General features: G+C 46.3%; 1 protein-coding gene across 1 annotated transcript in view; it reads left to right on the forward strand.

The window, feature by feature from the left end:
* Positions 1–26,445, forward strand: part of LOC146046206 (mitochondrial inner membrane m-AAA protease component AFG3L1-like) — a 50,630-nt gene extending 24,185 nt beyond the window's left edge. Inside the window, exons 8-17 of the mRNA XM_083165436.1 lie at positions 19,806–20,076; positions 21,741–21,878; positions 21,953–22,106; positions 22,201–22,308; positions 23,285–23,410; positions 23,513–23,623; positions 23,754–23,869; positions 24,559–24,759; positions 25,185–25,379; positions 25,749–26,445. Of these exons, the coding sequence (XP_083021562.1) occupies positions 19,806–20,076; positions 21,741–21,878; positions 21,953–22,106; positions 22,201–22,308; positions 23,285–23,410; positions 23,513–23,623; positions 23,754–23,869; positions 24,559–24,759; positions 25,185–25,379; positions 25,749–25,952 (1,624 nt within the window). The 3' untranslated portion in view covers positions 25,953–26,445. The remainder of the gene's footprint in view (positions 1–19,805; positions 20,077–21,740; positions 21,879–21,952; positions 22,107–22,200; positions 22,309–23,284; positions 23,411–23,512; positions 23,624–23,753; positions 23,870–24,558; positions 24,760–25,184; positions 25,380–25,748) is intronic.
* The last annotated feature ends 808 nt before the right edge of the window (positions 26,446–27,253 follow it).

Here is a 27,253-nt window from a genome sequence, read left to right on the forward strand (position 1 = left end):
TAAAAATCTACTGCACAAGTCGACTGAGTGCCGCCTCATTTCCCTGGGCTTTACCTGGTCAAGGTTTCCAAGGATATTGTCTGCATATTGTGGAAGGCACCAGCTCGCAGTTGCCACGCATAAAGTGAGTGCCGAACAACCTGCATTATATATATATATATATATTACTTGTTTCCTATCTGGGCGCCCACTAAGTTAATTGAGCACCATGCTATTCTCCGTAGTGAAATCTGATCGCATCGCATCGTACACATACACGATATTGAACGATGCGATGCGATCCGATTCGATTTCCCATAGGAAACAATGTTAAATGGCTCAATTTAGCCAAATTATCATAGGAACAATAGTAAATGGGCCAAAAACACCCCTGAACATTGAAATGTCCCCCCAAAAGTAGTTGACGCCACCCCACCATCAACGTGAACCCGAAGCGTGGCGAGCGCAGCGAGCCCGCGAGGGGCGGCGGTACGCGTCCTCCGACCTTTTCATGCCCTACTATCCACTAGGGCGTGGAGTGAGAATAGAATAGTGTGGCGAGCGCAGCGAGCCACCGAGCCCGAAGCGTGGCGAGCGCAGCGAGGGGACGCGGATACCTTCACAGGTAAACGCGTCCCTTTGCGGGCTTTCCAGGTGTCCGCGTCGCCATGGACACCTGGGAAGCCCGCGAGGGGACGCGTATAACTGTGAAGGTATCCGCGTCCCCTCGCGGGGCTCGCTGCGCTCGCCACGCTTCGGGCTCGGTGGCTCGCTGCGCTCGCCACACTATTCTATTCTCAACTCCACGCCGACGTGGATAGTAGGGCATGAAAAGGTCGTAGGACGCGTACCGCCGCCCCTCGCGGGCTCGCTGCGCTCGCCACGCTTCGGGTTGGCGTGGATCGTGGGGTGGCGTACAAAAATTGGGGGGACATTTAAGGGTTAATGGGCTCTGTGGCCCATTTAACATTGATTTCTATGGCCAAATCGGGTGGATTGAGGCATTTAACACTAAAATCGGGTCCATCGCGGCTTTTAACATTGCTTCCTATGGGAAATCGGGAGCGTCGCGGGCATCGCGGGTACGTTTATGGCCGGCTGCGACGCGACCGACGCGATTTTTCAAGTTTAACATGGTTTTCAATGGGAAAATCGCGGGCATCGCGTCGGTCGCGTCGCGGGCAGGCATAAATGTACCCGCGATGCCCGCGACGGGCGCCGTTCTAGGTAAAGAGTACCGAAACAAGTACCATATATATATATATATATGTATGTATGTATGTTATATATATATATATATATATATATATATATATATATATATATATATATATATATATATATATATATATATATATATATGTATATATATCTGTATGTCTATATATCTATATATATCTCTATCTATCTCTATCTATCTCTATCTATCTCTATCTATCTCTATCTATCTCTATCTCTATCTATCTCTATCTCTATCTATCTATCTCTATCTATCTATCTCTATCTATCTATCTCTATCTATCTATCTATCTATATCTATCTATCTATATCTATCTATCTCTATCTATCTATCTATCTATATCTATCTATCTATATCTATCTATCTATATCTATCTATCTATATCTATCTATCTATATCTATCTATCTATATCTATATCTATCGGCACTCAGGACTTAGTAGCTTGGAAGTTAACCTTTCAGCCAAGCTACAGAGTTTCTGGCTTCGTTTGTTTCAAAGTCCTGAGTGCCGCGGTTTCCTCACTGCACATAGCACCTTCACAGGTTCAAGATGTCTCTTACCGATGGCACTGCATTGGTGGCAGTGGGCATATAAAAATATAAACATTGGCGGTCAGCTGGCCTGAAAGTCTCTGATCTTTCAGCCCGGCTGCCATACACACCTGGCGATGATGGCTCAAATATGAGCCATCATCGCCAGACATGCTGGTAAAACCAGCAGACGGCCCACTTTGCTAGCGATGATGCGGGAGCGCGCATCATCGCTAGTTGGGCATCGGTGGACCATACACAGCTGTTTTGGGTGATTTTCAGCTCAAAGTCTGCAAGTGTGTATGGGCCTTTAGATGTTTTGCTTTTCTGCAATACAAATTAATTACCAGCCTGTTCCTTTGACTGTATAATACATATACAGTTGTGCTCATAAGCTTACATACCCTAGCAGAATTTATGATTTTCTGTCCATTTGTCAGAGAATATGAATGATAACTCACAAACTTTCTTTCCCTCATGGTTAGTGGTTGGGTGAAGCCATTTATTGTCAAACAACTGTGTTTCTCTTTTGTCCAGTCCGGTGACACAGCTTCACCTTGGGATGTAGGAGGGTCCGCAGGAGCCAGGCACCTATGCTGAAATCTTTCCTCTGGCTGCAGGCTCCTCCCCTTCCGCATCCCATCATGCTTCAGTTTGTTTTAGGTGCCCACAGGAGTGGGTGCTATGCTCGGCTGCTCTTGCAGCCGCCAATTTTTTTCCTTTTGGATTTTACTAGAATAGTTAGGAATTTTTATTATTTTATTAACTTTACCTAGTGCAGGTTTTTCTTTTCCAGTGTGCGGCTTCTAGGAAGCGATGCACATTGAGAGCGCAGCAGAGGCTGACAGAAGCGCTTGTGTCAGCGCTTTGTGTGCGGCGAGACGCGGCTGCGTCTCATATAAAGAGATGCAACAGCGTCTCCTGCACCGTGCTTTGCCTGGGCCCGGGCAGCGTCTGAAACCGGCTCCTTACTTAGAAGGGGATCGTGGGGGTCAGACCTCTGGCAATGGTGGACGCCATCTTGGAGGGTTTATAGACTGAAATCCCTCTAGGGAAGTGAAGTCTATTACAGATGTCCAGCGCTGCTGGACGACTCCAAGTGATCCCAGGAAGAAGGGGAGGCACTGGAGGTGAGGAGAAACACTTGTGGGAGTGGCTAAAGGAGGAAAGGGTGCTAATTTGGCTATCCTACCCTGCTGAAGCAGAGACTTGGTCTCTTCCTACTCTGTGTACTGGCGCCATTTTCTCTCCACTGCGGAGCTGAAGCCTGGCTGAATTCTTCAAGGTACAGAGATTAGTTTCTCCTGGGAAAGCACCACCCCTGCTGACGCTGAAGTCACCTACCGCAAGCAGTCAGATAAGTGCACTATATACATTGACTGGTACTTTGCCTGACATTGTGCACCATGGGATAAATAGGACTGACCCGTGTGATAATGCTGCTGTGGAGAGGGGGGAGGTGTGGGTCATGTTATTAGACTGCAGATCCTGCGGAGTAAAATTAACATGTGAACAGATGGATCTAGTGCGCAAGCCCTGAGGTCTGAGCAACAAGAACCTGCGTGGGCTGCTGCATTGGGGAGGTCTATGAATGCCTTGGCTGAGGCTCTCAATAGGCAAATTGATAGTCTTATTAAGTCTCCTGGCCCTAGTTCATCCTCCCAGACTTCTATGGGATCTCCATGTTACTGCAGGTCATACAGGACACTACTCAAGGGGTTCATAAAATGAATTGCAGAACCTTCTGATAGCCCTTCCTCCAGATGGCCATCAGCTACACCTCCTCCATTATCTGTTGATTCTGATGAGGATGGTGTGTGTGAAGATGATTTACGTTGGGAGCAAAGGGAAGAGGCTGATGCTTCTGTCCCGGGCATTGAGGATTTAATCCTTGCTGTGAAACAGGCATTGGACCTGTCTGAAGAAGACTGGGTTCAGGCGCATTGTGTTTTTTTAAAAGAATGCGTAAAGAGTCTGTTACATTCCCTTCTGATGAAGGTATGGTCTCCCTGTTGGGAGAAGCCTGAAAGTTTCCAGATAAGAAAGTGACTATGTCTAAAAGGTTTGCAAATATGTACCCCATGGGGGGGCGTGGCGGGACCAGGCATCTGAGCGGACGTGGGTGCTGGGAGTTCCGCATAAATCCTTATTAAATATCCTGCCCCAGGGACCACAGACCTCCTGCCTCTCTTCACTTACCCTCCGGAGCCTTCCCTGCTTTTCCAGTGTCGCTTGTGACTCCCCTGCTCGGTCTGTGTGGGCTGTGGAGGCCGCTTGGACCTGCGGTGCATCGCGCTGCGGGCGCCATCTTGGATATCCTGGATGGGAAAGATCTGATACTGTCCTGCGGTGCGGTCTTGTCCTGGGCGCTCCTGTGCCTTTTGAAGCCTCCCCGGTGTCCTCTGTACTGCTCGCAGTCTTCCTTGGTGACCTGCGAGGGACTGCTGCTTGGACCTGCTGAGCTCCGTGCTGCCTTCTGCTAGGGTGGGTGATATTACTTCCCTGCTGCTGCTGCCGCGACATGATCGCTGCCGCAGCCTCCCTCATGGAGAGAGAGGCTCTGCCAGCTGCCCTGTCTCAATATCTGCTCCTGTAGCCCGCTATCCTTTGTCCTCCCGGCCGGCCACGGGCCATCCTTTAAAGATGGTGAAACGCGGTCGCCATCTTTAAAGCTCAGTGGATGTGGTCCCTGCTGCCTGGCCTCTTTGGTAAATACTCCCTATTTATTTGTGCACTCTGCGTCAAGGAAGTGTGTGGTGTGCTAGCCACCACCATTCTGCCTTCACTAAATACTTGCAATATATCCTGTATGCACTACTTCGAAGATGTCTGATCCTCTGTATCTAATTCTGGAGGCCATTATTGCCTCTACGCAGAGGATCCTCGTTGCACTGGGGGATGTAGATGACTCCAAAAATTCTGTGCTTGTAACTTCTGAATCCTCTGCTACCTTTCTGGATCAGGTCTGTTGGATGGCGGTTGACCTTGGTACCTGCGCTGCTGGGTATGAGGAGGATATGTCCTTATATACTGACCCTGTGAACCCTCCGGATTTAATTTGTCAAGTGGAGCCGTCCCTTAATATTTCCACTGGGAATTTGTCTCCTGATTTTGGCGGTTTATATAAAGCTCTGCCCTACAGCTCCGGCGGCCGTGCTTTCAGCAGGAAAATCCTTCTTTACATTTTCGTCCTTGGTTTGGATGGGAGGATTCTGAAATCTTTGTCTCAACACTGCCGATTGATGTGTGTGTGTATCTGGATATATGATGGTGGGACTGCAATATATGCTACTGCACATGGGAGGCGAGCCTGGCCGGACTGAACTTCTTCAATCCTTGCTAATTACAGAGCTTTTACCATTTTTGGCTGCTCCTTTGTTGACATATAACTGCATATTCTGTTTGTTTCTCATACTGAGATTTTTGTATTTCTGTATTTCTATCCTAATTTTGAATGCCACATATTGCTTTGATTATCCAAATATACCTTATGTTCGACATTGCTTTGGTAGTAGACCCAGGGCCTTGTGTGTGGTCAGAATAATCTGTTTTGATGGAAGGGGGAGGTGGATTTTGCACATCCTGACCCGGGGTTCTACCTATTTGGTAACTGGATCACTGGGGGCTTGTCCTCCTTTTTCTTTTCTTTTCTTTTTTTTTTTGCACGCTTACCTGGGCTCTTGGCAGTCTGTACCCTCAAGTTGCCTAAAAATAAAAAATAAAGTATCCTATTTTCTTTGCCCCTGCCAGTTATTCTGTCAGTATCCTGTGTTTGTGGGTTTGGGGGGGGGGGGGGGGGGGGGGGGGTGTTTAGTTAGTTAAATTAGTTAGTAGGGAGTATAGTGGGGTGGGTGGTGGTGGGTAAAATGGGTGAGGTAGGTTAGTTTTTGATTTGGCTAGGTTAGCTATATAGCTAAGGGCCGCTAACTTGCTTTCCCGTATAATTTATAGTAGTAGAGGGGTAAGGGTAGTTATTTTTCAGGGATCCAGGTACGCCTAAATTCGGGGTGGGTTGTACAGGGTGGGGGGTGGGGGGGGGTTGTGGTAGGGTTTGGGATTATGGGGAGGTATTTTGTTTTGTGTTGGAATGAACTTATTTTATTTCAAGATAGACATGTCACTGTCCATAGCTCATCGTGTTACCACATTCTGCTTGGTACAGTCGGGCAAAAAAGTATTTAGTCAGCCACCAATTGTGCAAGTTCTCCCACTTAAAAAGATGAGAGAGGCCTGTAATTTTCATCATAGGTATACCTCAACTATGAGAGACAAAATGAGGGAAAAAAATCCAGAAAATGACATTGTCTGATTTTTAAAGAATTTATTTGCAAATTATGGTGGAAAATAAGTATTTGGTCAAAAACAAACAAGCAAGATTTCTTGCTCTCACAGACCTGTAACTTCTTCTGTAAGAGGCTCCTCTGTCCTCCACTCGTTACCTGTATTAATGACACCTGTTTGAACTCTTTATCTATATAAAAGACACCTGTCCAACACTTCAAACAGTCACACTCCAAACTCCACTATGGCCAAGAGCAAAGAGCTGTCAAAGGACACCAGAAACAAAATTGTAGACCTGCACCAGGCTGGGAAGACTGAATCTGCAATAGGTAAGCAGCTTGGTGTGAAGAAATCAACTGTGGGAGCAATTATTAGGAAATGGAAGGCATACAAGACCACTGATAGTCTCCCTCGATCTGGGGCTCCCCGCAAGATCTCACCCCGTGGGGTCAAAATGATCACAAGAACGGTGATCAAAAATCCCAGAACCACACGGGGGGACCTAGTGAATGACCTGCTGAGAGCTGGGACCAAAGTAACAAAGGCTACCATCAGTAACACACTACGCCGCCAGGGACTCAAATCCTGCAGTGCCAGACGTGTCCCCCTGCTAAAGGCAGTACATGTGCAGGCCCGTCTGAAGTTTGCTAGAGAGCATTTGGATGATCCAAAAGAGGATTGGGAGAATGTCATATGGTCAGATGAAACCAAAATAGAACTTTTTGGTAACAACTCTACTCGTCGTGTTTGGAGGAGAAAGAATGCTGAGTTGCATCCAAAGAACACCATACCTACTGTAAAGCATGGGGGTGGAAACATCATGCTTTGGGGCTGTTTTTCTGCAAAGGGAACAGGACGACTGCTCCGTGTAAAGGAAAGAATGAATGGGGCCATGTATCGTCAGATTTTGAGTGAAAACCTCCTTCCATCAGCAAGGGCATTGAAGATGAAACGTGGCTGGGTCTTTCAGCATGACAACGATCCCAAACACACTGCCCGGGTAACAAAGGAGTGGCTTCGTAAGAAGCATTTCAAGGTCCTGGAGTGGCCGAGCCAGTCTCCAGATCTCAACCCCATAGAAAATCTTTGGAGGGAGTTGAAAGTCCGTGTTGCCCAGCGACAGCCCCAAAACATCACTGCTCTAGAGGAGATCTGCATGGAGGAATGGGCCAAAATACCAGCAACAGTTTGTGAAAACCTTGTGAAGACTTACAGAAAACGTTTGACCTCTGTCATTGCCAACAAAGGGTATATAACAAAGTACTGAGATGAACTTTTGTTATTGACCAAATACTTATTTTCCACCATAATTTGCAAATAAATTCTTTAAAAATCAGACAATTTCATTTTCTGGATTTTTTTTCCTCATTTTGTCTCTCATAGTTGAGGTATACCTATGATGAAAATTACAGGCCTCTCATCTTTTTAAGTGGGAGAACTTGCACAATTGGTGGCTGACTAAATACTTTTTTGCCCGACTGTATATGCTCTTTTGGATAACTATTTATGTTAAGCGATTTTGTTTAGTACACTATGCTAAGATTGTCACCTAGATATTCCTGCTTTTCTATGTTTGCCAGCTGCCCGAATGGTGGCTTCAGTCCCAGAAATATTCCAGGAATTGTGACTAATACTGTTTACATGATTGTAATAACTGCGTGTAATTTGATCTTATAACATGTATCTATTGACATGTCTGCTCATTTGGGTGTTTTGTTTGAATGGTATTTTGAAAAATTCAATAAAAACTACTGAATTAAAAAAAAAAAAAATGTACCCCCATGCCTGAGGAGCATGTAAAGTTGTGGGAGAAAGTTCCGTTAGTAGTGGCTAGAATGTCAAAGGCCACAGCCTTACTGGTCCAGGTGTGGCGCGGCCTTCAGGGACCTGTTAGATAAAGTGGAAGGATGCCTTAAGGCAGTGTTTGAAGGAGTGGGCTATTATTGCTTCCGCCTGGGTAGCAATGAAGTGGGCTGAGGCTTTGGGAGATCAGTTGCAACCTGATTCTGAGGCTTTTCTCTTAACTGAGAAGCTCAGATGTGCTGCAGAGTACATCACTGAGGCTGGTGAAGAAGGAGCTAAGATGGCGTCTAAGGTTTCCGACACGTCGGTATCTGCAAGACGAGCCCTCTGGCTTAAGGCCTGGGATGCAGATAGCGAATCCAAAGAAATCCCTTGTCATTGGCATTTAAAGGGGAGTTGCTTTTTGGTTCTGAACTAGAGTCCATCATAAAGAAAGCCACAGGGGGAAGAGTACTTTTCTTCCTACCACTACTAAAACTTCAGGTTCAAAATTTGGATTTTTCAAACCTGCTTTCCGCTCGTCCTTTCGAGGGGGAATGCCCAGCAAAGGACAGGCGGGAAAAGGTAGATTCCCGGCCGGTAAAGGGAAAGCTTCCAAATCCATTTGGAGCCTTTGGAAAGAAGCAGGTGTCTCAAGGCGAGGGAAAACCCTCTGCATGACTGGGTGGAGGCTCCTTGTTCTGCCCTCAGAGTGGGGGGTTGCCTCCTGCAGTTTCGGGACAAATGAAAGAAACCAAGGGTCTGAGGTTGGAATATTCCAATTGTCTCAAGAGGTTATCAGATAAATCTCAGGGGGAATCCTCCACAGAGATTTCTTCCAACCCCTTTGCCAAGAGAAGCCAGTTTGCACACGGCCCTTTTGGGGGCGGCGTTGGCTCTCAGGGAAAAGAGGGTTGTAGTCCCGGTTCCTCAGGAGGAATGTAAGAAAGGTTTTTACTCTATCCTTTTCTTGGTACACAAACCAGACGGGTCAGTCAGACCTATACTAAATTTGAAGTCCTTAAACCAACCCCTTTGGGTGGATCACTTCTGCTTTGAGTCTCTGCGCTCAGTGCTTGGCAGTATAGAGCCAGGGGAATTTTTGGCATTGGTAGATATTCAGGATGCTTATCTTCACATACCCATATGCACAGAGCATCAATCCTTACTTCGCTTTGCGATAGGGGAGACCCATTTGCAGTTCAGGCCTTTGGTCTGGCTACAGCACCGAGGGTAGTCACAAAGGTGATGACTGTCATGGCAGTGTCACTCAGGCTGAGGGGAATAGTGATTATTCCCTACCTGGACGATCTGCTATTCAAAGAAGAGTCAGAGAACAAGTTCCAGGAACACCTGTCGGTGGCAACACCGTTCTTGCGAGACATGGGTTGGGTACTCCATCTACCCAAGTCCCATTTAATCCCCTCACAGAGACTGCTGTTTCTGGGAGTAATAATGGACACCCACTTGCACAGGGTATTTCTACCAGAGTCCAAAGCGAGGGCATTGGTCAGCTGGTATTACTGTTACTGCAGGCTTCAAGACCTACAGTTTGGCAAGGGGTGAAGCTCCTCGGCAAAATGGTGGCGACTTTCGAAACTCTACAGTTTGCTAGGTTTCATTCCAGAACTCTTCAGTGGAACATCCTCTCCTGTTGGTCAGGGAATGCGAAAACCATGAAACAAGAAAGGTTACTTCCCTCTCAGGAGACAAAGGAGTGCTTACTATGGTGGACGGACATAGAAACCTTGCAGCTGGGACGGTCACTCCGCTCTTGGGACTGGGTGGTCATAACGACCGACGCCAGTCTCAGGGGTTGGGGGGCGGTTGCCCTTCCCCTTCGGTTGCAGGGCCTGTGGTTCAAACAGGAATCCAGATTGCCAATAAATATTTTGGAACTTTGTGCAGTGTGGAAAACGCTCTAACAAGCAGAGGATTGTCTGAATGGCCTTCCGATCAGAGTACAGTCAGACAACGCCACGGCAGTGGCTTACCTGAATCATCAGGGCGGGACTCGCAGCAGCATGGTGATGCAGGAAGTCTCGAAAATTTTCAGATGGGTAGAGATAAACATTCCTATTCTATCTGCGGTCTTCATTCCGGGGATCCGGAATGTCGAGGCGGTTTTTCTCAGCAGAGCGGACTTGCTGAAGTGGGAATGGTCCTTGCATCCGGAGGTATTCCAGGAGATTGTGAGTCGCTGGGGCTCCCAGAAGTGGATCTAATGGCATCCAGGAACAACGGTCTGGTTCTGAAATTTTGTTCCAGGATCAGGGACCCAACCACTTGGGTGGTGGATGCAATGACGGTTCCGTGGGAATTTCACCTGGTATACATTTTTCCTCAGTTCCCAATGATACCACGGGTATTAAGAAGGGTGAAGTCTCAATAAGTGCAGGCAATTCTGATTGCACCAGACTGGCCCAAGAGGTCATGGTTTTCGGACGTTCTGAAGTTATCAGCGGAATCTTGGCCCCTTCCTCTTCATCAGGACCTTCTAAGACCAGGGCCATTTCTGCACCTGGACCTAGCTCAGCTCAGTTTGACGGCCTGGCTTATGAGACCTCCTTAATAAGGAGGAAAGGATTGTCTGAGGCAGTTATCCAGACTATGCTTAGGGTTCGTAAACCGGTGTCTGCTGCAAATTACCATTGAGTCTGGCAAATTTACATTAGGTGGTGTGAGCGTCAGAAGGTTTACACTTCCAGGTTCAAAGTGGCCAGATTGTTGGATGGTTTCCAAGATGGTTTCTCTACAGGTTTGGGATTACAGTCCCTAAAAGTACAGATCCTCTGCTCTATCCATCTTTTTTTAGAAGAGGATAGCCTTTTTGCCTGAGGTTCAAACTTTTTTACAGGGTGTTACCAGGTTAAAACCCCCATATAGGCAGCCGGTGGCTCCTTGGGATTTATCGTTGGTTCTGTCAGTTCTGCAGAACCCTCCTTTTGAACCGTTCAGGTTGGCTGAATATGTTTCTTGGAATATGTTTCTTGGAAATTGACTTTTCTGTTAGCCATTGCTTCGGCTAGGCGTGTTTCGGAGTTAGGAGCTTTATCCTGTAAATCTCCACATTTAATTTTTCATGAGGATAGGGCTGTGCTTCGAACAGTTCCTACGTTCAAAAGTGGTTTTTTCCTTTCATTTAAACCAGGAGATTGTGCTCCCAGTGTTTTTCCTCCAGAAGGGGCAAAAAATAGGGACAAATTAAGGAAGTTGGACGTAGTTCTTGCCTTGCGAATTTACGTCGAAAAGTTAAAGGACATCCGCAAAACAGATCTGTTGGTTTTGTATGATGTGCATAAGAGGGGATGGTCTGCGTCTAAAGGTGCCCATACACGTTACAATTATTGTATACAATATTGTATACAATATCGCATCTCATAGCATATCGGTTTTGTGATGAGATCAGATGAGATGAGATCTAGTACAAAAAGTATGTGCCGATATGCGATGAGATGCGATATTGTATACAATAATTGTAACGTGTATGGGCACCTTAAGCAGATGATTGGCAGGTGGCTCAGGTCAGTCATTGCCTTTGCTTACACCAAGGTAGGTAGACCTGGTCCCTCTCAGATTAATGCTCATACCACCAGGTCAGTTGCTTCCTCATGGGCTGTGAGTCATGGAGCTACAGCGGAACAGTTGTGCAGGGCTGCCACTTGGTCCTCTGTTCACACCTTTACCAGGTTCCATGAGTTTGCGTCGGACGATGCTTCATTTGGACGGGCAGTGATGAGAACTGTCAGTCTGAGCGTACCCTCCCATAATACCGGCTCGTGATTGTCCCAAGGTGAAGCTGTGTCACCGGACTGGACGAAAGAGAAAAGGGGATTTTTGTGAGAACTTACCATTCGAACCCCTTTCTCTGAGTCCAGTCCGGTGACACAGCGATCCCTCCCCTACACTCAGTAAGTCATACCTTTCATGTGTATCATGTTATGGTTATATGATTGTGCATATAAGATGTCGGGCATTGTACGGAGTTGTGTATCCTAGTGTGCTTTAGAAAGAACTGAAGCATGATGGTATGCGGAAGGGGAGGAGCCTGCAACCAGAGGAAAGATTTCAGCATAGGTGCCTGGCTCCTGCGGACCCTCCTACATCCCAAGATGAAGCGGTGTCACCGGACTGGACTCAGAGAAAGGTTCGAACGGTAAGTTCTTACAAAAATACCCTTTTTACTCTTTTTTAATTATAATGACAACAGAGACTACCTAAATGACCCTGATCAAAAGTTTACATACCCTAGTTCTTAATACCGTGTATTGCCCGCTTTAACATCGATGACAGCTTTAAGTCTTTTGTGGTAGTTCTGGATGAGGCTCTTTTATTTTGTCAGATGTTAAAGCTGCCCATTCTTCTTGGCAAAAAGCCTCCAGTTCCTGTAAATTCTTGGCCTGTCTTACATGAACTGCACGTTTGAGATCTCCCCGGAGTGGCTCAATGATATTGAGGCCAGGAGACTAAGATGGCCACTCCAGTACCTTCACTTTATTCTGCTGTAGCCAATGACAGGTCAACTTGAACTTGTGTTTTGGATCATTGTCATGTTGGAACGTCCAAGTAAGTCCCATGCGCAGCTTCCGGGCTGAGTGCAAATTTTCCTTTTCCAGTATTTTCTGATAACATGCTGCATTCATCTTGCCATTCATTTTGACCAAGTTTCCTGTGCCTTTGTAGCTCACACATCCCCAAAGCATCAGCGATCCACCTCTGTGTTTCACAGTAGGAATGGTGTACCTTTCATCATAGGCCTTGTTGACTCCTCTCCAAATGTAACGTTTAAGGTTGTGTCCAAAAAGTAAAATATTGGTCTCCTCACTCCAAATGACTTTGTTCCAGAAGTTTTGAGGCTTGTCTTTGTGCTGTTTGGAGTATTGTAAGCGGGATGCTTTGTGGCATTTGCGTAGTAATGGCTTTCTTCTGGTGACTCTCTCTCTTTTTTTTCAGCGAGTCCTCTATTTCAGATGAAGTTATTTGTGGATTTTTCTTTGCATCCTGAACGATTTTCCTGGCAGTTGTGGCAGAATTTTTTGTTGTTCTACCTGACCGTGATTTGGTTTCCACAGAATCCCTCATTTTCCACTTGTTAATTAGAGTTTGAGCACTGCTGATTGGCATTCTCAATTGCTTGGATATCTTTTTATATCCCTTTCCTGTTTTATACAGTTCAATTACCTTTTTCCCACAGATCCTTAGACAATTGTTTAGCTTTCCCCATGACTCAGAATCCAGACACGTCAGTGCAGCACTGGTTGAAAGATGCAAGGGTCTTTCAGGAGAGCAGAAACTCACTGCTTGTGTGTGTGTGTGTGTGTGTGTGTGTGTGTGTGTGTGTATAAAAGGTTAAACAGATCACAGGTGAGGATGGTTACCTTTAGTAGCCGTTCAAACCCATTTGTGTCAACTTGTGTGCATGTTATGAGGCCAAAATCTCCAGGGTATGTGAACTTTTGATCATGGTCAATTATGTAGTTTCTGTTTTCATTATGATTTACAAAGAGTAAACACAGTTGTTTGACAATAAATGGCTTCACCCAACCACTAACCATGAGTGAAAGAAAAGTTTGTGAGTTATCATTCATATTCTCTGACAAATGGCCAGAAAATCACAAATTCTGCTAGTGTATGTAAACTTATGAGCACAACTCTGTGTGTGTGTGTGCGCGCTATAGTGAGTACCACCTAGCCAATTCAGTTAGTCCATTCCACTGATACTCTTATCAGATATTTAAGAAAACAGTTCTTCCATCCACTTTTCAAATAAGGAGACTCCTACTAAGATAAGTGATCCTTTATTCAGAAGACCCATATATATATTTTCCTCTACCTCCCCATGGCAGCCACTAATGGGTTAAGTCCTGTAGGGTAGTACACTGGAAAGGAAACACAAAAAAAAAAAAAAAACCCACTGGGCCCTATATAAGCTCCTTCTACATAGGTATCTGTGTCTTTTTTTTCAGAGTAGTGGACAGGCTTACCTTGAATTACCAGCCCTCTCCACTGCCTAGCGTTGTTGGGGTTGAGGATAATAGTATTAGATATGGTACCCCGCTGTCGAGAGCAGTAAAGGGGTACCTGCGTCTGCTGGGTGTCCAAGGCCGAAAACCGGAGCAGGACAAGAGCGGGGCGTCTTCCGGGAGCAGCATGCTAGCCGGCGTCTGAGGATTTCAGCGTGGCTTGGCCAGAAGAGATGCGGGGAGGCGCCCTGTGGGCGCTCAAAACTGAGCCGGCGTCTGACGTCAGGAGGCGTGCCCCGGCTGGGGGAAGTCTGAGGATGCGGTGCTGGCTCAGCCGGCGTCTGGAATGACGCAGCCGGGAGGCGCTGGGGGATGGGACTCGCGTCAGTAGGACGCGCCCAGCAATTTAATTCAAGTTTAAAGCCGGGAGAAATTGCGCTGACCGGCGGTAGCACCAGGGAGCAGTGACTACAGGTCTAGTGAAGCTCTGAACCCAGCAGACTGGTATGACTCCTGAGACAGCGTTGCTAGAGGAGTGCATTATGCTGTATGATATATTGTTGCTGATTTGATATTATTGCTTCTAGCTTAATGCTGTTAAGCAAAGGGCAGCATAATGGAGGATGATAAAAGGCATCAAAAGAAATCAGGGTAAGCCAGGATTCTGGAAAATAGTGCATTAACTTGTATGCTGAATGGGTTGTGATTACTGCATATGCTGTTTAGGTCTGATACCAGCAAAGGAAAAGCGGATGTCAAAGATAAACATAAGAAGCATCACCCATCAAAATGCTCTTTGTGACAAAGTTTTATTAGACACATGCATGGGATCCATTTGTGAGGCATGTAAAGTAGCCCAGCAAGGGACATTACCGCAGATGACAGAGCTTGTAAGCATGTTAAAAGCGGCTCTGGCTGACGCTTTTTTCACTAAGCAAGACATGGGAATGATGTCTACTAAAAGGAGCAGGGCAGTCTTATCAGATGGATCTGATGATTCAGGAGAAGGCCCATGCATTAAAGAGGATGATCTAGAAGGAGAGCTAGATCAGGATAAAACGGATATGGACTTTAATCCAGTATTAATAGAAAACTTGCTGGCTCTTATACACAAATCTCTCAATATAGAAGAGGCCCAGGAGGAAGAGAAGTTACAATACTTGCTCTTCTGCAATAAAAAGAAAAAAGTTAAAAACATTTCCCCTCTCAAAAACCCTTAAAGAGTTGGTAGAGGAGTGGCGACATCCAGATAAAAAAGTGGCGGTGCCATTAAAGTCGCGAAAATGTATCCCTTTGACCCAGATCAAGTGAAAAATTGGGAGGAATTCCCAAAGGTAGACACAGCCATCGCCAGAATCTCCAGAAAAACAACTTTGCCATTGGAGGATGCTAACATCTTCAAAGATGCGAGGGAGAGAAAAATTGAGGTTAGCCTCAGAAAGCAGCATGTTACTACTGGGGCAGCAATAAAAGCGTCTTCAGAGATGGCGATTACATCCAGGGTCCTACGTTCCTGGTGCCAAGATCTTGAATCAGATACCTTGGATGGGATCAAGAGATCTAAATTAATAAAGGTCATGCAAAATATTCAGGTTGCGGTAGAATTTCTTTGCGACGCATCATTGGATGTAGTAAAGTTGGCGGACAGGACTGGCGCCACTGCAGCCGTGGCTAGGATGGCTTTATGGCTGAAACCGTGGGCAGCGTATACGCAATCCAAGCAAAAATTGATATCTTTGCCTTTTCAAGGACAGTATTTATTTGGAGCAAAACTAGACGATATTATTACAATGCTATCTGGTGGCAAATCTGTGTGGCTGCCACAAGACGAAAGTAAGAGGCTTTTCGGGCAAGCCCTTCAGATATCAGCAGAATGAATTCAGAATGAATTCAAAGAGGCAAGAACCTACAGACCGGAGAGGAATTATAAAAGATCTTGGGCAGGCAGGAGCTTCATGGCCAAAGGGGAAGAGAGGGAAGATATCCCTCCAGACAATTCAGCCAATGACTCCAGAGTGACAGTTGGGGGCAGACTGCTCGCATATGGGCCGGTCTGGGCCCAATCTGTCGAAGACGATGGGTGTTAGAAATAGTAATGTACGGATACAAGATCGAATTCGTAAAACACCCAGGGACTTGGGAAACAGAGTCTCCCATCCCACAAGATCCAGAGGAAAAATCAGCCTTATTTGCCAGTCTAACCAACATGATTCACCAAAAAGTGGTCCTGAAAGTACCAAAAGATCAAGAACTTCAAAGTTGGCAGTCGAAATTCTTCGTAGTCAGGAAACCATCATAAAGGTTTCAGGACAATCCTGGACCTAAGAAGACTAAACTCTTTCTTGATAGTAAAAAAGTTCAAGATGGAGTCGCTAAAAACAAGTCTACCGGATATCAAGAGGGGCATATTTAACAACCATGGTTTTGCAAGACTCCTATTTATACGTGCCTATATTTCCGGGACATCACAGATTTCTGAGGTTTCGATTAAAAGGAGAAATGTATCAGTTTGTCACCCTTCCCTTCGGATTGGCCACTTCACCCAGAACCTTCACAAAAGTCCTGGTAGTTTTAATCGCCAACTTAAGACAACAGGGCATCTCCATGTGGCCCTATTTAGACGACATTCTTATCATGGCTCTAACAAAGGTGCAGTCGGAGGAGCACACGCTGAGGGTTATGCAGTACCTGAAAGATCACGGATGGCTAGTAAATCTGAAAAAAAAAGTCAAATACAGCCTTCCCGTATAGTGAAGTATCTGGGAGTATCAATAGACACTCTCTCTATGACAATAAAATTGACAGAGGACAGGAAGAAGAAGCTTATCAACGAAGTGGTCAGGCTTCGAGACAGAAGATGGGCATCTTCAGGAGACTTTATGAAGGTCAATCGGTCTTATATCAGCAGCACTGGACGCCGTATCCTGGGGCAGGTTTCACATGCAGTCCCTACAAAATTGTTTTCTCACACAGTGGGACGGAGACTGGAAGAACAAAAGTCAGTGCATCCAACTGTCAAGGGGAGCAAGACAGGATCTGACATGGTGGTCTCGCAAACAAAGACTGGATCAAGGAAGGATGTTTGCAACAAAACAGCAAGTGGTGGTAACTACAGATGCCAGTCAATCAGGCTGGGGGGCAGTATGCGGAGGTCGCATAGCTCAAGGAATCTGGTCACGAGATAAATCAAAAACATTTGAATATCAGAGAAATAAGAGCAGTTCTTATGGCTTGCCAGCATCTGCAAGATCTGTTACTCGGAAGAGATATAGTCATAAGGTCAGACAACCAGTCTGTAGTTATAATACATCAACAAACAAGGAGGAACAAGAAGCAGAGAGCTGATGACAGGAGTGGTGAAGATATTCACTTGGGCAGAAAACCGAGTGAACAGTCTGATAGCGGTGTTTGTAGCAGGCAAAGAAAACGGTCAAGCCGACAGTCTCAGCAGACATCAGTTAAAACCAGGAGAATGGGAGTTGGCACCAGAAATATTCAGGAAGTTAGTAGAAATGTGGGGAATGCCCAAAATAGATCTGATGGCCACAGTGAAGAACTCCAAAAGTACAGAGGTTTTTTCGAGACACTGGGAGCCACAAGCAGAGCAATCGAACGCACTAACGGCCGAATGGGAAAGGAATCTGGTGTATGTGTTCCCTCCTTTTCCGGTCATAGCCAAATTACTGGCCAAGATTCAAAAAGAGAAGGCAATAGTAATGGCAGTTCTTCCATACTGGCCGAGGCGGGCCTGGTTTCCCAAGCTGATGGAGATGGAAATAGACAATCCCTGGGTACTAGCGGAAAGGAATGATTTGATCGGAGTATGGCAGGCTCAACCGCCCAGCTGGAAATTAACGGCGTGGTTCCTGAGACCCAGCTGTTAGTGGAAAGAGGTTTTTCTAAAAAGGTAGTAGGAACTCTCCTTAAAGCAAGAAAGGGGTCAACTTCTAAAACCTATCATAGAGTATGGAGAAAGGACATTACCTTTTGTAGGTCATCCAGTAAACATCCTAAAGAATTATGGTGTGTACACATGGCAGATATGCCGTGCTATGCGAGTCCTGATCTGATCAGATGGTATCGGGACTTGCATAGCACAGCATGCTGCAGAGGGACAATTTAGACTATATAGTTTTGCCTGCCCTCACTATATCGCTGCCGATTTGCGCTCACTCGGGAGCGCGCATCGGGCTAGTTAGCCCTAAAAAGCCGACAATATGCGATATGGCTTCCGATGTTCACTATATCGGGATCATCGGAAACCATATCGCCCCCGTGGGTACACACCATTATCCACGGTGATGGAATTTCTTCAAGCTGGACTGGATAGGAACTGATCTACCAGTTTCATCAAGGTTCAAATTTCAGCTTTATCAGCAATGCTGGACTAGAAATTAGCTGAAGATAACTATATAGGAAGATTTGTACAAGCAGAAAAACAAATTTAAACCTTCATTCCACAATCCTTTAGCACCATGGGACCTCAACCTGGTACTTAACGCATTGGTAGATCCGCCATTTGAACCTCTTCATGAAGTGGCTTTAAAATGGCTGACAATCAAAGTGGTGTTTCTGATGGCTATTACCTCGGCCAGGAAAGTGTCTGAGCTGCAAGCTCTCTGGATAAGGCAGCCTTTTTTGAATTTCTTTGAAGAAAAGGTCGTACTGAGAACTAATCCACAATTTCTTCCAAAAGTGGTCTCATCATTTCATATCAACCAAGAAATTGTTCTTCCATCCTTTTTGTTCAAACCCTACCAATTCTAAAGAAGAAAGACTACAAAAGTTAGATGTAGTAAGGGCACTTAAAATTTATCTGGAACGGACAAACGATTATAGAAAGAATGAGACTATTCGTTTTGACTGAAGGGAAAAACAAAGGTCTGGGGGCCAGTAAAGCGACTTTGTCCAGATTGATTAAATCGGGCATCGTTGAAGCTTACAAGATCAGAGGGCAACAACCTCCTATACAGTACTATTTTTCGGGAAAAATAGGTTCAGGAACTCCAGGTCTGGGGGTGGATCTATTAAATAAAAAAAAACATATATAATAGAGAGAGGGAAGGACAGATAGATGTATATATTGTATTTAGAAACAAAGACACTCACAGGTGACTTTAAAATAAAACTTATCTTATGAAAAGTACATTTTCAGTTCCTGATGATGTCATATTTAATTAGAGGTTCAGGAACGGAGTTCCTGCTGAAAAATAGCACTGCTCCTATAGGCCTTAAAGCTCATTCAACGAGGGCTATGTCCGCTTCGTGGGCGGAGAAAGAAGCAGCCTCTCTAGAGGAACTCTGCAAAGGGGCCTGCTGGTCCTCAATCCACACATTCACAAAACATTATAGGGTGGATGTGGCGGCATCTTCCGGCAGAAAAGTACAGAGTGCTGTTATTTAAAAAAAAAACAAAAAACTACAGTATGTATTATTTCAGGATGAGGTGAGGTAACCTAGTATCCTTGTGTATTTTTTATCCCACCCAGTGACTAAACTGCTTGGGTATTACCCATTAGTTGCTGCCACGGGGTGGTAGAGGAAAGTACAGATTCTTACCTGTTAATATGCTTTCTTCTACTCCACCATGGCAGCGTAGTTCCCTCCCATTGAGTTGTATATGATATGAGTTGAAGCTTTATAACAAGACACTGATACCTATGTAGGAGGAGCTTATATAGGGGGCAGTGTTCTTTTTTTTTTTTTTTTTTTTTTTTTGCGTTTCCTTTCCAGTGTACTACCCTACAGGACTTAACCCATTAGTGGCTTCCATGGTGGAGTAGAGGAAAGCATATTAACAGGTAAGGAAAAAAAATAATAAATATATATATATATATATATATATATATATATATGTATCACACACACACACACACACACACACACACACACACACACACACACACACACACACACACACACACACACGGTCTCAGCTGGATTTATGAACCGTCTCCAGTTAGTTTACATATAGCACCCAGTATATTGATGGTGCTCTAACATCTCTGTATCCTGTGGTCTTCCTGCAGGTCCTTTCTGCTGAACGTCATTCCCTCGCTGCTCATCATAGGCTACCTGTTCTATACCCTGCGGAGGGGTGTGATGGGATCCGTTAGAGGCGGCAAAGGGGGCGGCATTTTCGGTGTCGGAGAGACCACTGCCAAGATGCTGAAAGAGAACATCAATACCAAATTCCGGGATGTGGCTGGGTGTGAGGAGGCCAAGCTGGAGATCATGGAGTTTGTCAATTTCCTGAAAAATCCCAAACAGTATCAACAGCTGGGGGCCAAGATACCCAGGGTAAGGGCTGGGGGGGAGCTGTATCATTTGCAACTCCCGGGGAGCTGCAATGTGGAGCGAGCAGGGGGGCCGGGGACATCGAGGTGGCGGGCGGGGGATGCTGCAAGGTGGCTGGGGGGACGGACGCACGCTGCTAGTAGTGCGGACTCTGCGGGGGACACAGGCGGCAGTAACATAGAGCCGGGCGGGGTGAGAAGGGAGCTGTCAGTACTGAAAAAAAAAAAAGCCCATACAATGAATGGGCAGCCTGTGATTGGCTGAGCGCTCTCTCAGCCAATTGCTGACAGGCTGAGAGAGCGCTCAGCCAATCACAGGCTGCCCATTCATTGTATGGGCTTTTTTTTTTTCAGTGCTGACAGCTCCCGGCTCCCCCCGCCCGGCTCTATGTCACTGCCGCCTGTGTCCCCCGCAGCGTCCGCACTACTAGCGGCGTGTCCCCCCCCCCCCCCCCCCCACCCGGACAGAGCATGACAGCTCCCTGCTCCGGCTCCCCCTAAGATTTATCTTATGTGCAGCCGGTTAGGCGTCCCGACACGGGACTGCGCATCGGGTCGGACCGGGTGTCAAAACCTGCGATTTGGTCCGATTTCACTGCCCGATACATCTGGATCGGGTGAAATCGGGGCCAAATTGCATAGTGTATGGCGGCCTTAAGTTCTGTGCTGAATATCTGTACAATGGGAGCAGATAAGGGAATGGTTTTCTCATTTGTGCATTACACATTCCAATAGGTTCAAGATTTTATTTATTTTTCCCTTTTTTTGTTTTGTGTGACTATTGAATTTATGTGTAATGCCACACTGGTGCCCTCCCCGATAGAGGGCTAGTGATGTTAATGCTTGCTACCCCCTCACCAGCATGTATTATCTGTGCTCGATCTACCTCCACATTAGACCAATAATACAAAATAAAAATGATTTACGGTATATATGTTAATCGGGGACATTCCACCTTCAGATGACTTTGCCTTATGGGCTTCTGCACACCCCGCTGTAGCTTTTTACTATGCATGATCCTGGCTTCCGGCTCCCCTCTCTTCTAGTCATGTCCTCTTGTTGCCGCTTGGCACTAAAGCCGCTCCATGTTCTCTCTTTGAATGCAGTTGCGTTCTACACACATGCTTGTATTGCGTTCAAGGGCCTGATGATATAAACACTTTGCTGGGAGGCAAGCAAGGTATTTAGCAAGAGTTATGTACAAAGCAATATATCAGAGTTGCCAGAAAGTGACTCTATATCATGCAGCGACGTACACCATTTCCGTGCATTGTGTAAACCATATATCAATATTAGTGATGCTGTGCTGGGGTTCAGTCCTAGGTCTCTAGAACATCTGTCTCAGTGCGCTGCATTCTCTTTACCCCTGAGCAACTGTTTTTGGAGAGAGAAGTGTTTCTAACATACTGCGCCAAACTTCCCAACTCCATGTCTGTAGCACAGGCTTCTGGGAAATTCTGCCTTTTTAACTCTGTCCCCTGGGATTCCTTCCTTACACAGGTCACTATGGATGTCTAGCCTATGTACTTATTAGTGCTCATCAGTATAGGATACCGCACTCGCAGCTTTTGTGTAACAGAATCTGCCCCTTGGTGTACAATAAGCCTCACCGTGTAATTCTGGATTGCCCTGTTAGTAAAGTATGGATATGTCTGTCTTCTTCTGTAGGGGGCAATGCTCACTGGACCCCCAGGCACCGGCAAAACCCTCCTGGCTAGGGCCACAGCTGGGGAAGCCAACGTCCCGTTTATTACTGTGAATGGATCGGAGTTCCTGGAAATGTTTGTTGGCGTTGGTCCGGCCAGGGTAAGTGGGCAGTGGCGCTGTGGCCATTACACTACTAGTTATGTGTCCTTGCCCATCACTTCTCTCTTCTGTAGGTGCGAGACATGTTTGCTATGGCCCGAAAAAATGCTCCGTGCATTTTATTTATTGATGAGATTGACGCTGTTGGCAAGAAGAGGGGACAGGGGAGCTTTGGGGGACACAGTGAGCAAGAGAACACCTTAAACCAGCTGTTGGTGGAGATGGATGGTGGGTAAAGTATCCGTTCTCTTACAGAACCTTGAGGTCTTTCTATTGGGCGCAGACTTGTCCGAGATCTAATCCTAATTCTCTTAATATTCAGGCTTTAATTCCGACACGAATGTGGTGATCCTGGCCGGCACTAACCGTCCGGATACACTAGATCCAGCTCTAATGAGACCGGGACGGTTTGACCGTCAAATCTTCATAGGTAAAGTCGCAAACCATGTAGAAGGAATTGGATTGTTATTATTATAACCCGGGCACTGTATGAAATCTGCAAAGTGTAACAATATGGTTGTGTGTAAGGTGTATGGTTCAGCCGTGCTAAGATAATCGGGCCAGTGAGGGACTTCTTATAGTCCTGTTTCTGTTATTGCTTTATCTGGACCTACCTAAAATCCAGTTCTATATGCTGCTGATCCATCTATTGTGTGGGGATGAACCTCATGCGGCTGTAGGGATTGGATGAGATAACATTTGGGATTACTTACTCCTGTTGCCATGAAACCTTCTTACAGACAGTACATGAGTAGGTTAGTCTTTCCTCTGGGAAATGTCGCTGTCCCCTGTATTGTCTTGTTCTTTGGTAGACCGCCCTAGAGGTACTGGGGATGAGGAATGCACAGGATCAGCTTTACTATTAGGTAGCTGCCTAGGGCGCAGCCATTTGGGGGGTCACTACTGAGTCTGCCTATGTTGAAGACATACTTGTCGTACTTTAATACAGGTGATGGCTGTTGCGAGTCTAAAATCCACCTCTGCACTTTCACTTGATTAACTGGAAAGTGGTTATTGGTGGCAGTGTGGGTTGGGGGGTTGCGTACGGTTCCCAGAAGCCTTAAGGTGGCCATACATCAGAAAGATATTGTACCCAATCATACAATCTCAATTGATTTGTAAGATGGATTGTGTGCACATTGTGTGTCCAAAAACCACCAAGAACTGCCAGGGAATTGAAGGGAAATTGGGCACAATCGATCTTAAGATCGATCTTTCTGATGTATGGGCAGCATTACACCAGCCCTGGGGGTGCATAGAACTGACTACAATCCCCCCAACAGCTCTCCGCCAGCCTCTTTCTATTTCTTTAGAACCACAATCACCGACATTACCAGAGGATAGTGGATTGTCCTGCACAAAGGATAACCCTTTTATAGTAAATAAATACATTTCCTCTCTTGCAGGTCCTCCTGATATTAAAGGCAGGGCCTCCATTTTTAAAGTTCACCTTCGCCCTTTGAAGTTGCCTGAAAGCCTCAGCAAGGATGCCTTGTCCCGGAAGTTGGCGGCTCTAACACCTGGCTTTACAGGTGAGGGCATCACAATTGTCTTGTGTCCCAACATTCAGTCCATGTGACTGGCTGGCCCGCCACTAACCATTCTCCATTGTGACATCTCCTTGCCCCTCCCAGGTGCTGATATCGCCAACGTCTGCAATGAGGCCGCTCTGATTGCCGCAAGGCACCTAAATGAGTTTGTGGTTGAGAAGCACTTCGAACAGGCCATCGAACGGGTTATTGGAGGTGAGTGCTCTGGGGATGAGTACAACGTATAGTGAAACGCTTACAGTGTCCAGTTAAATGATCATTACAGGTATTGCTATTGAGAACAGATTTGGGTATTTGGACTTGAACCATTCCCTTCTGTTTTCAGGACTGGAGAAGAAGACTCAGGTCCTTCAGCCAGAAGAGAAGCGCACAGTGGCCTATCATGAGGCTGGACATGCTGTGGTCGGCTGGTTCTTGGAACATGCTGACCCTCTACTCAAGGTAACAAAAGAAGGTACCAGCGATTTGTGCAGCCTTACACCCGGACAGACCATGCTGCAGTGGAAGTGGTGGAGATGCCTTCATTTGGTGTATTATTTTCTTACTTATCCTCCTCATATTTGACTTTTTTGCATGAAGTTTATCTGTTTTCTCCCAAGCGTAATGTCTGTGGAGTATGTGCTGTGTCATACATGGCTATTTAATGTTCTATATCAATATTAAGTATCTTCTGCTCTATATATGCAGGGTAAAGTGCAGGGTCTGATTCAGACTTGCCTGCTAGGTTGTGTACACTTGCAGCCTAGCGAACAGGTCAGCATCGCCCGCTAAACACCCAGCACGCCCTGTATGCGAACAAATCCTCTCACCTGCGGCTGCAGGGGAGAGATATTCTTGGATAGCTGTAATGGAGTGGGCACTGACATGTGACGTCACCCGCCAGTACCGTGCAGGTATCGACCCGCCTGCATTCCCATAGAATGCTGGACGCTCCCCCTGCCCGCCCCCTCCCTTCCCTCAAAAAAGTGAATGCCTCGACGAGTGTGATACTCGCCAAAGATGTTCGCAAAGGGGGTCTGCACCATGTGCGTAATGTGATCAGGCTAGAATCAGTCCCATAGTCCTGTAGTCATAGGCCCATGTTCTGTGATGGTACATATGAGACCTTTTACTCCCTTGTGCTCCCTCAGGTGTCAATCATTCCACGTGGGAAGGGTTTGGGTTATGCCCAGTATCTCCCTAAGGAGCAGTATCTCTACACCAAGGAGCAGCTGTTTGACCGCATGTGCATGATGCTAGGGGGCCGCGTGGCCGAACAGATCTTCTTTGGTCGCATCACAACCGGCGCACAGGATGACCTGCAGAAGGTCACACACTCTGCATATGCACAGGTAAGGACATAAGAGCAGTGCCTGGATGTGGCGTGCGTAGTGCCTGGGTGTAGCAGGGTGTGGCGGCGCTGTGCCCGAAAATAATCCCTTTCTGACATCTTTTATAACAGACCATACAAGCTTACATTACAATCCTGCACATACATGTGTCCCTGGGGAGAACTGCAGACGGGGTTCAGTGCACCATTGCAGTAATGGCAGCAGGTATATTTTCCAGCTGATTCCCACACCCTGCGCATCTGATCATTTCCCTAGGATCTAGTAGTTTCTATAAGCATCACACAGACAGCGGCTTTGTGGCCTGAACCAGTGCACATTAGAAGGTAGCCATATAATTCCGTGGGAACGCTTGACTGGTGCGTTATATTGGAGGTGCGACTTGTAAAATGACTTTGCTTTTATACCCGCTCTGTTTCCTCCTATAGATTGTGACCTTCGGGATGAGTAAGAAGGTGGGGCAGGTGTCTTTCGACCTTGCACGTCAGGGGGAAATCTTTGCAGCCAAGCCGTATAGCGAGGCAACAGCAGAACTGATCGACCAGGAGGCCAGAGAATTAATCGTCTCAGCGTACGAGAGAACCCTGCAGCTGCTAACACAGTGCAAAGAGCAGGTGGAGAAGGTAAATGTTACTTAGATGTATTTGCCAAGTACTGTCCAACTTGTTACTGTATACAGTGACTGTAAAGCAATGCATTACATTGTACGTAGGGCTAACGTGCTAAAATACACTTTTGCTGCCACTTTCCGTTGCCTCTCCCAAATAGTCCCAGACTGTCATTTTGCAAAGAACCCTAAGCTCTATCATTAGGGGTACCTTGGGAATGAGCAGTGCAACTGTAGTACATGTACTACCAGACAATAATCACTCAGCTGCGTAAATTTCGCCACCGTGAACATCTCCGAATCAGCCCATAGGAAGCGCATTGTAGTAGAAGGTCTTTGCTTTATTTACTTGCAAACCATTAACCGCAGCCTTTGTCACCACTAGGTCGGCAAGCGTTTGCTGGAAAAGGAGGTTCTGGAAAAATCCGATATGATTGATCTATTAGGACCTAGACCTTTTGCTGAGAAATCCTCCTATGAAGAGTTTGTGGAAGGGACCGGTAGCTTTGAGGAGGACACGTCTTTGCCAGAAGGTCTGAAAGACTGGAACCGAGAGAAGAGCGAAGCGCAGGAAACCACAAAGCAGTAGTGACGTGGACCTGGGACTTTAATCTCCTAATGAATTGTAATCTCAGGGAGGACGACCAAGAAAACAATGGGCCAATTTTCTTCCTTTGTGTGTATAGGACCTTACCAGCAGTGCCTCCGGAATAGCCATGGAGAGGGGAATTTACCTCTAGCCAAGCCCTGTGGGGGGTAGACCCTTGGCCTGCCTGTCTCTTGCTTCTCTGCTATCGCTGCACTTCTCAGTGAAGGGCCGGTCAGGTGTGGACGCACCTCCAGTCTCACAGGGACTCACACCCCCCTCACTTCCTGCTGGTATATTCACTGCGGTCTGCCGACCTGATTGGGTGCTTATGTGTCAGTCCAGTTCAACTGGAGGTTTCAGGTGTAGTAGATATTGCTGTATAAATGTATCTACGCTTTCTATTGGTGTATTCCATTGTATGATTAGGAGAGGCGATGCTGTTTACCAAATCATCATGTTTTCTACTGAATATATAAAGATGATTATGAAGGACTCCTACCGTCTCTAAGCTGGTGGTATTTAATCGCACCTGTTAGTGTTCACTGTGACCTTATTGGATACATACCACCTAAAAGAAGGCAGTCCCTTCACACACACACACACACACACACACACACACACGTGTCTGTGGAACCACAGCTTTACCCATGGGAACCCCACACGAACTAGCGAGGATTAGGACCGTGTTGGTGTTCATCTTTCTAAACCGATGAAGCTCCTCAGCCCTGGCTTGGGTGTCACACGTGTTGTGTTGCAGGACTGGTCTGTATGTCTAAGCTGAAATACAGACCATGCTGTGCTAAAAGCACCACAGCAGAGCGCGAAACCCCAGGCAGGGAAGAGGAACTGCACAGTTTTGGAAAAGGACAAAGTGCTAGAATGCGCAATACTGTTACATTTGCCCTGTGCAGTAATATAGATCTGAGCACCCTGCAGTTCACATGCAATGGCAGTAATGGGCGAATCGTCATGCATCTCTGCACTGCCATCGCCCCAGTGTAATCCGCGCTCTGTCTGAGGCGCCAGTCATGCACCTGTGGTCTGGTAATTCAGATTACAGTACATACAGGTTGTGGATATGGAAGTCTTTTGGATATTGTCTTTACCACGAGCGGCATCTTAGACTTCCTCTTGTGCTCCATGTGGGATTGATGATCATTGCAGCTCACAGATCTATGACAAGGCAATCTGCAAAGTGATCTGTATTTCCAGTATGTGTTGTGTGCAGCAAATAAAATGTCAATACACAGTGTGTGCTCTTTTGCTGTCTGCCAACAGGGCGGTGCTAGCTGGAGAAGGAT

This window comes from Crinia signifera, chromosome 11 (genome assembly GCF_055691185.1).
Source record: "Crinia signifera chromosome 11, ASM5569118v1, whole genome shotgun sequence".
NCBI classification, from domain to species: Eukaryota; Metazoa; Chordata; class Amphibia; order Anura; family Myobatrachidae; genus Crinia; species Crinia signifera.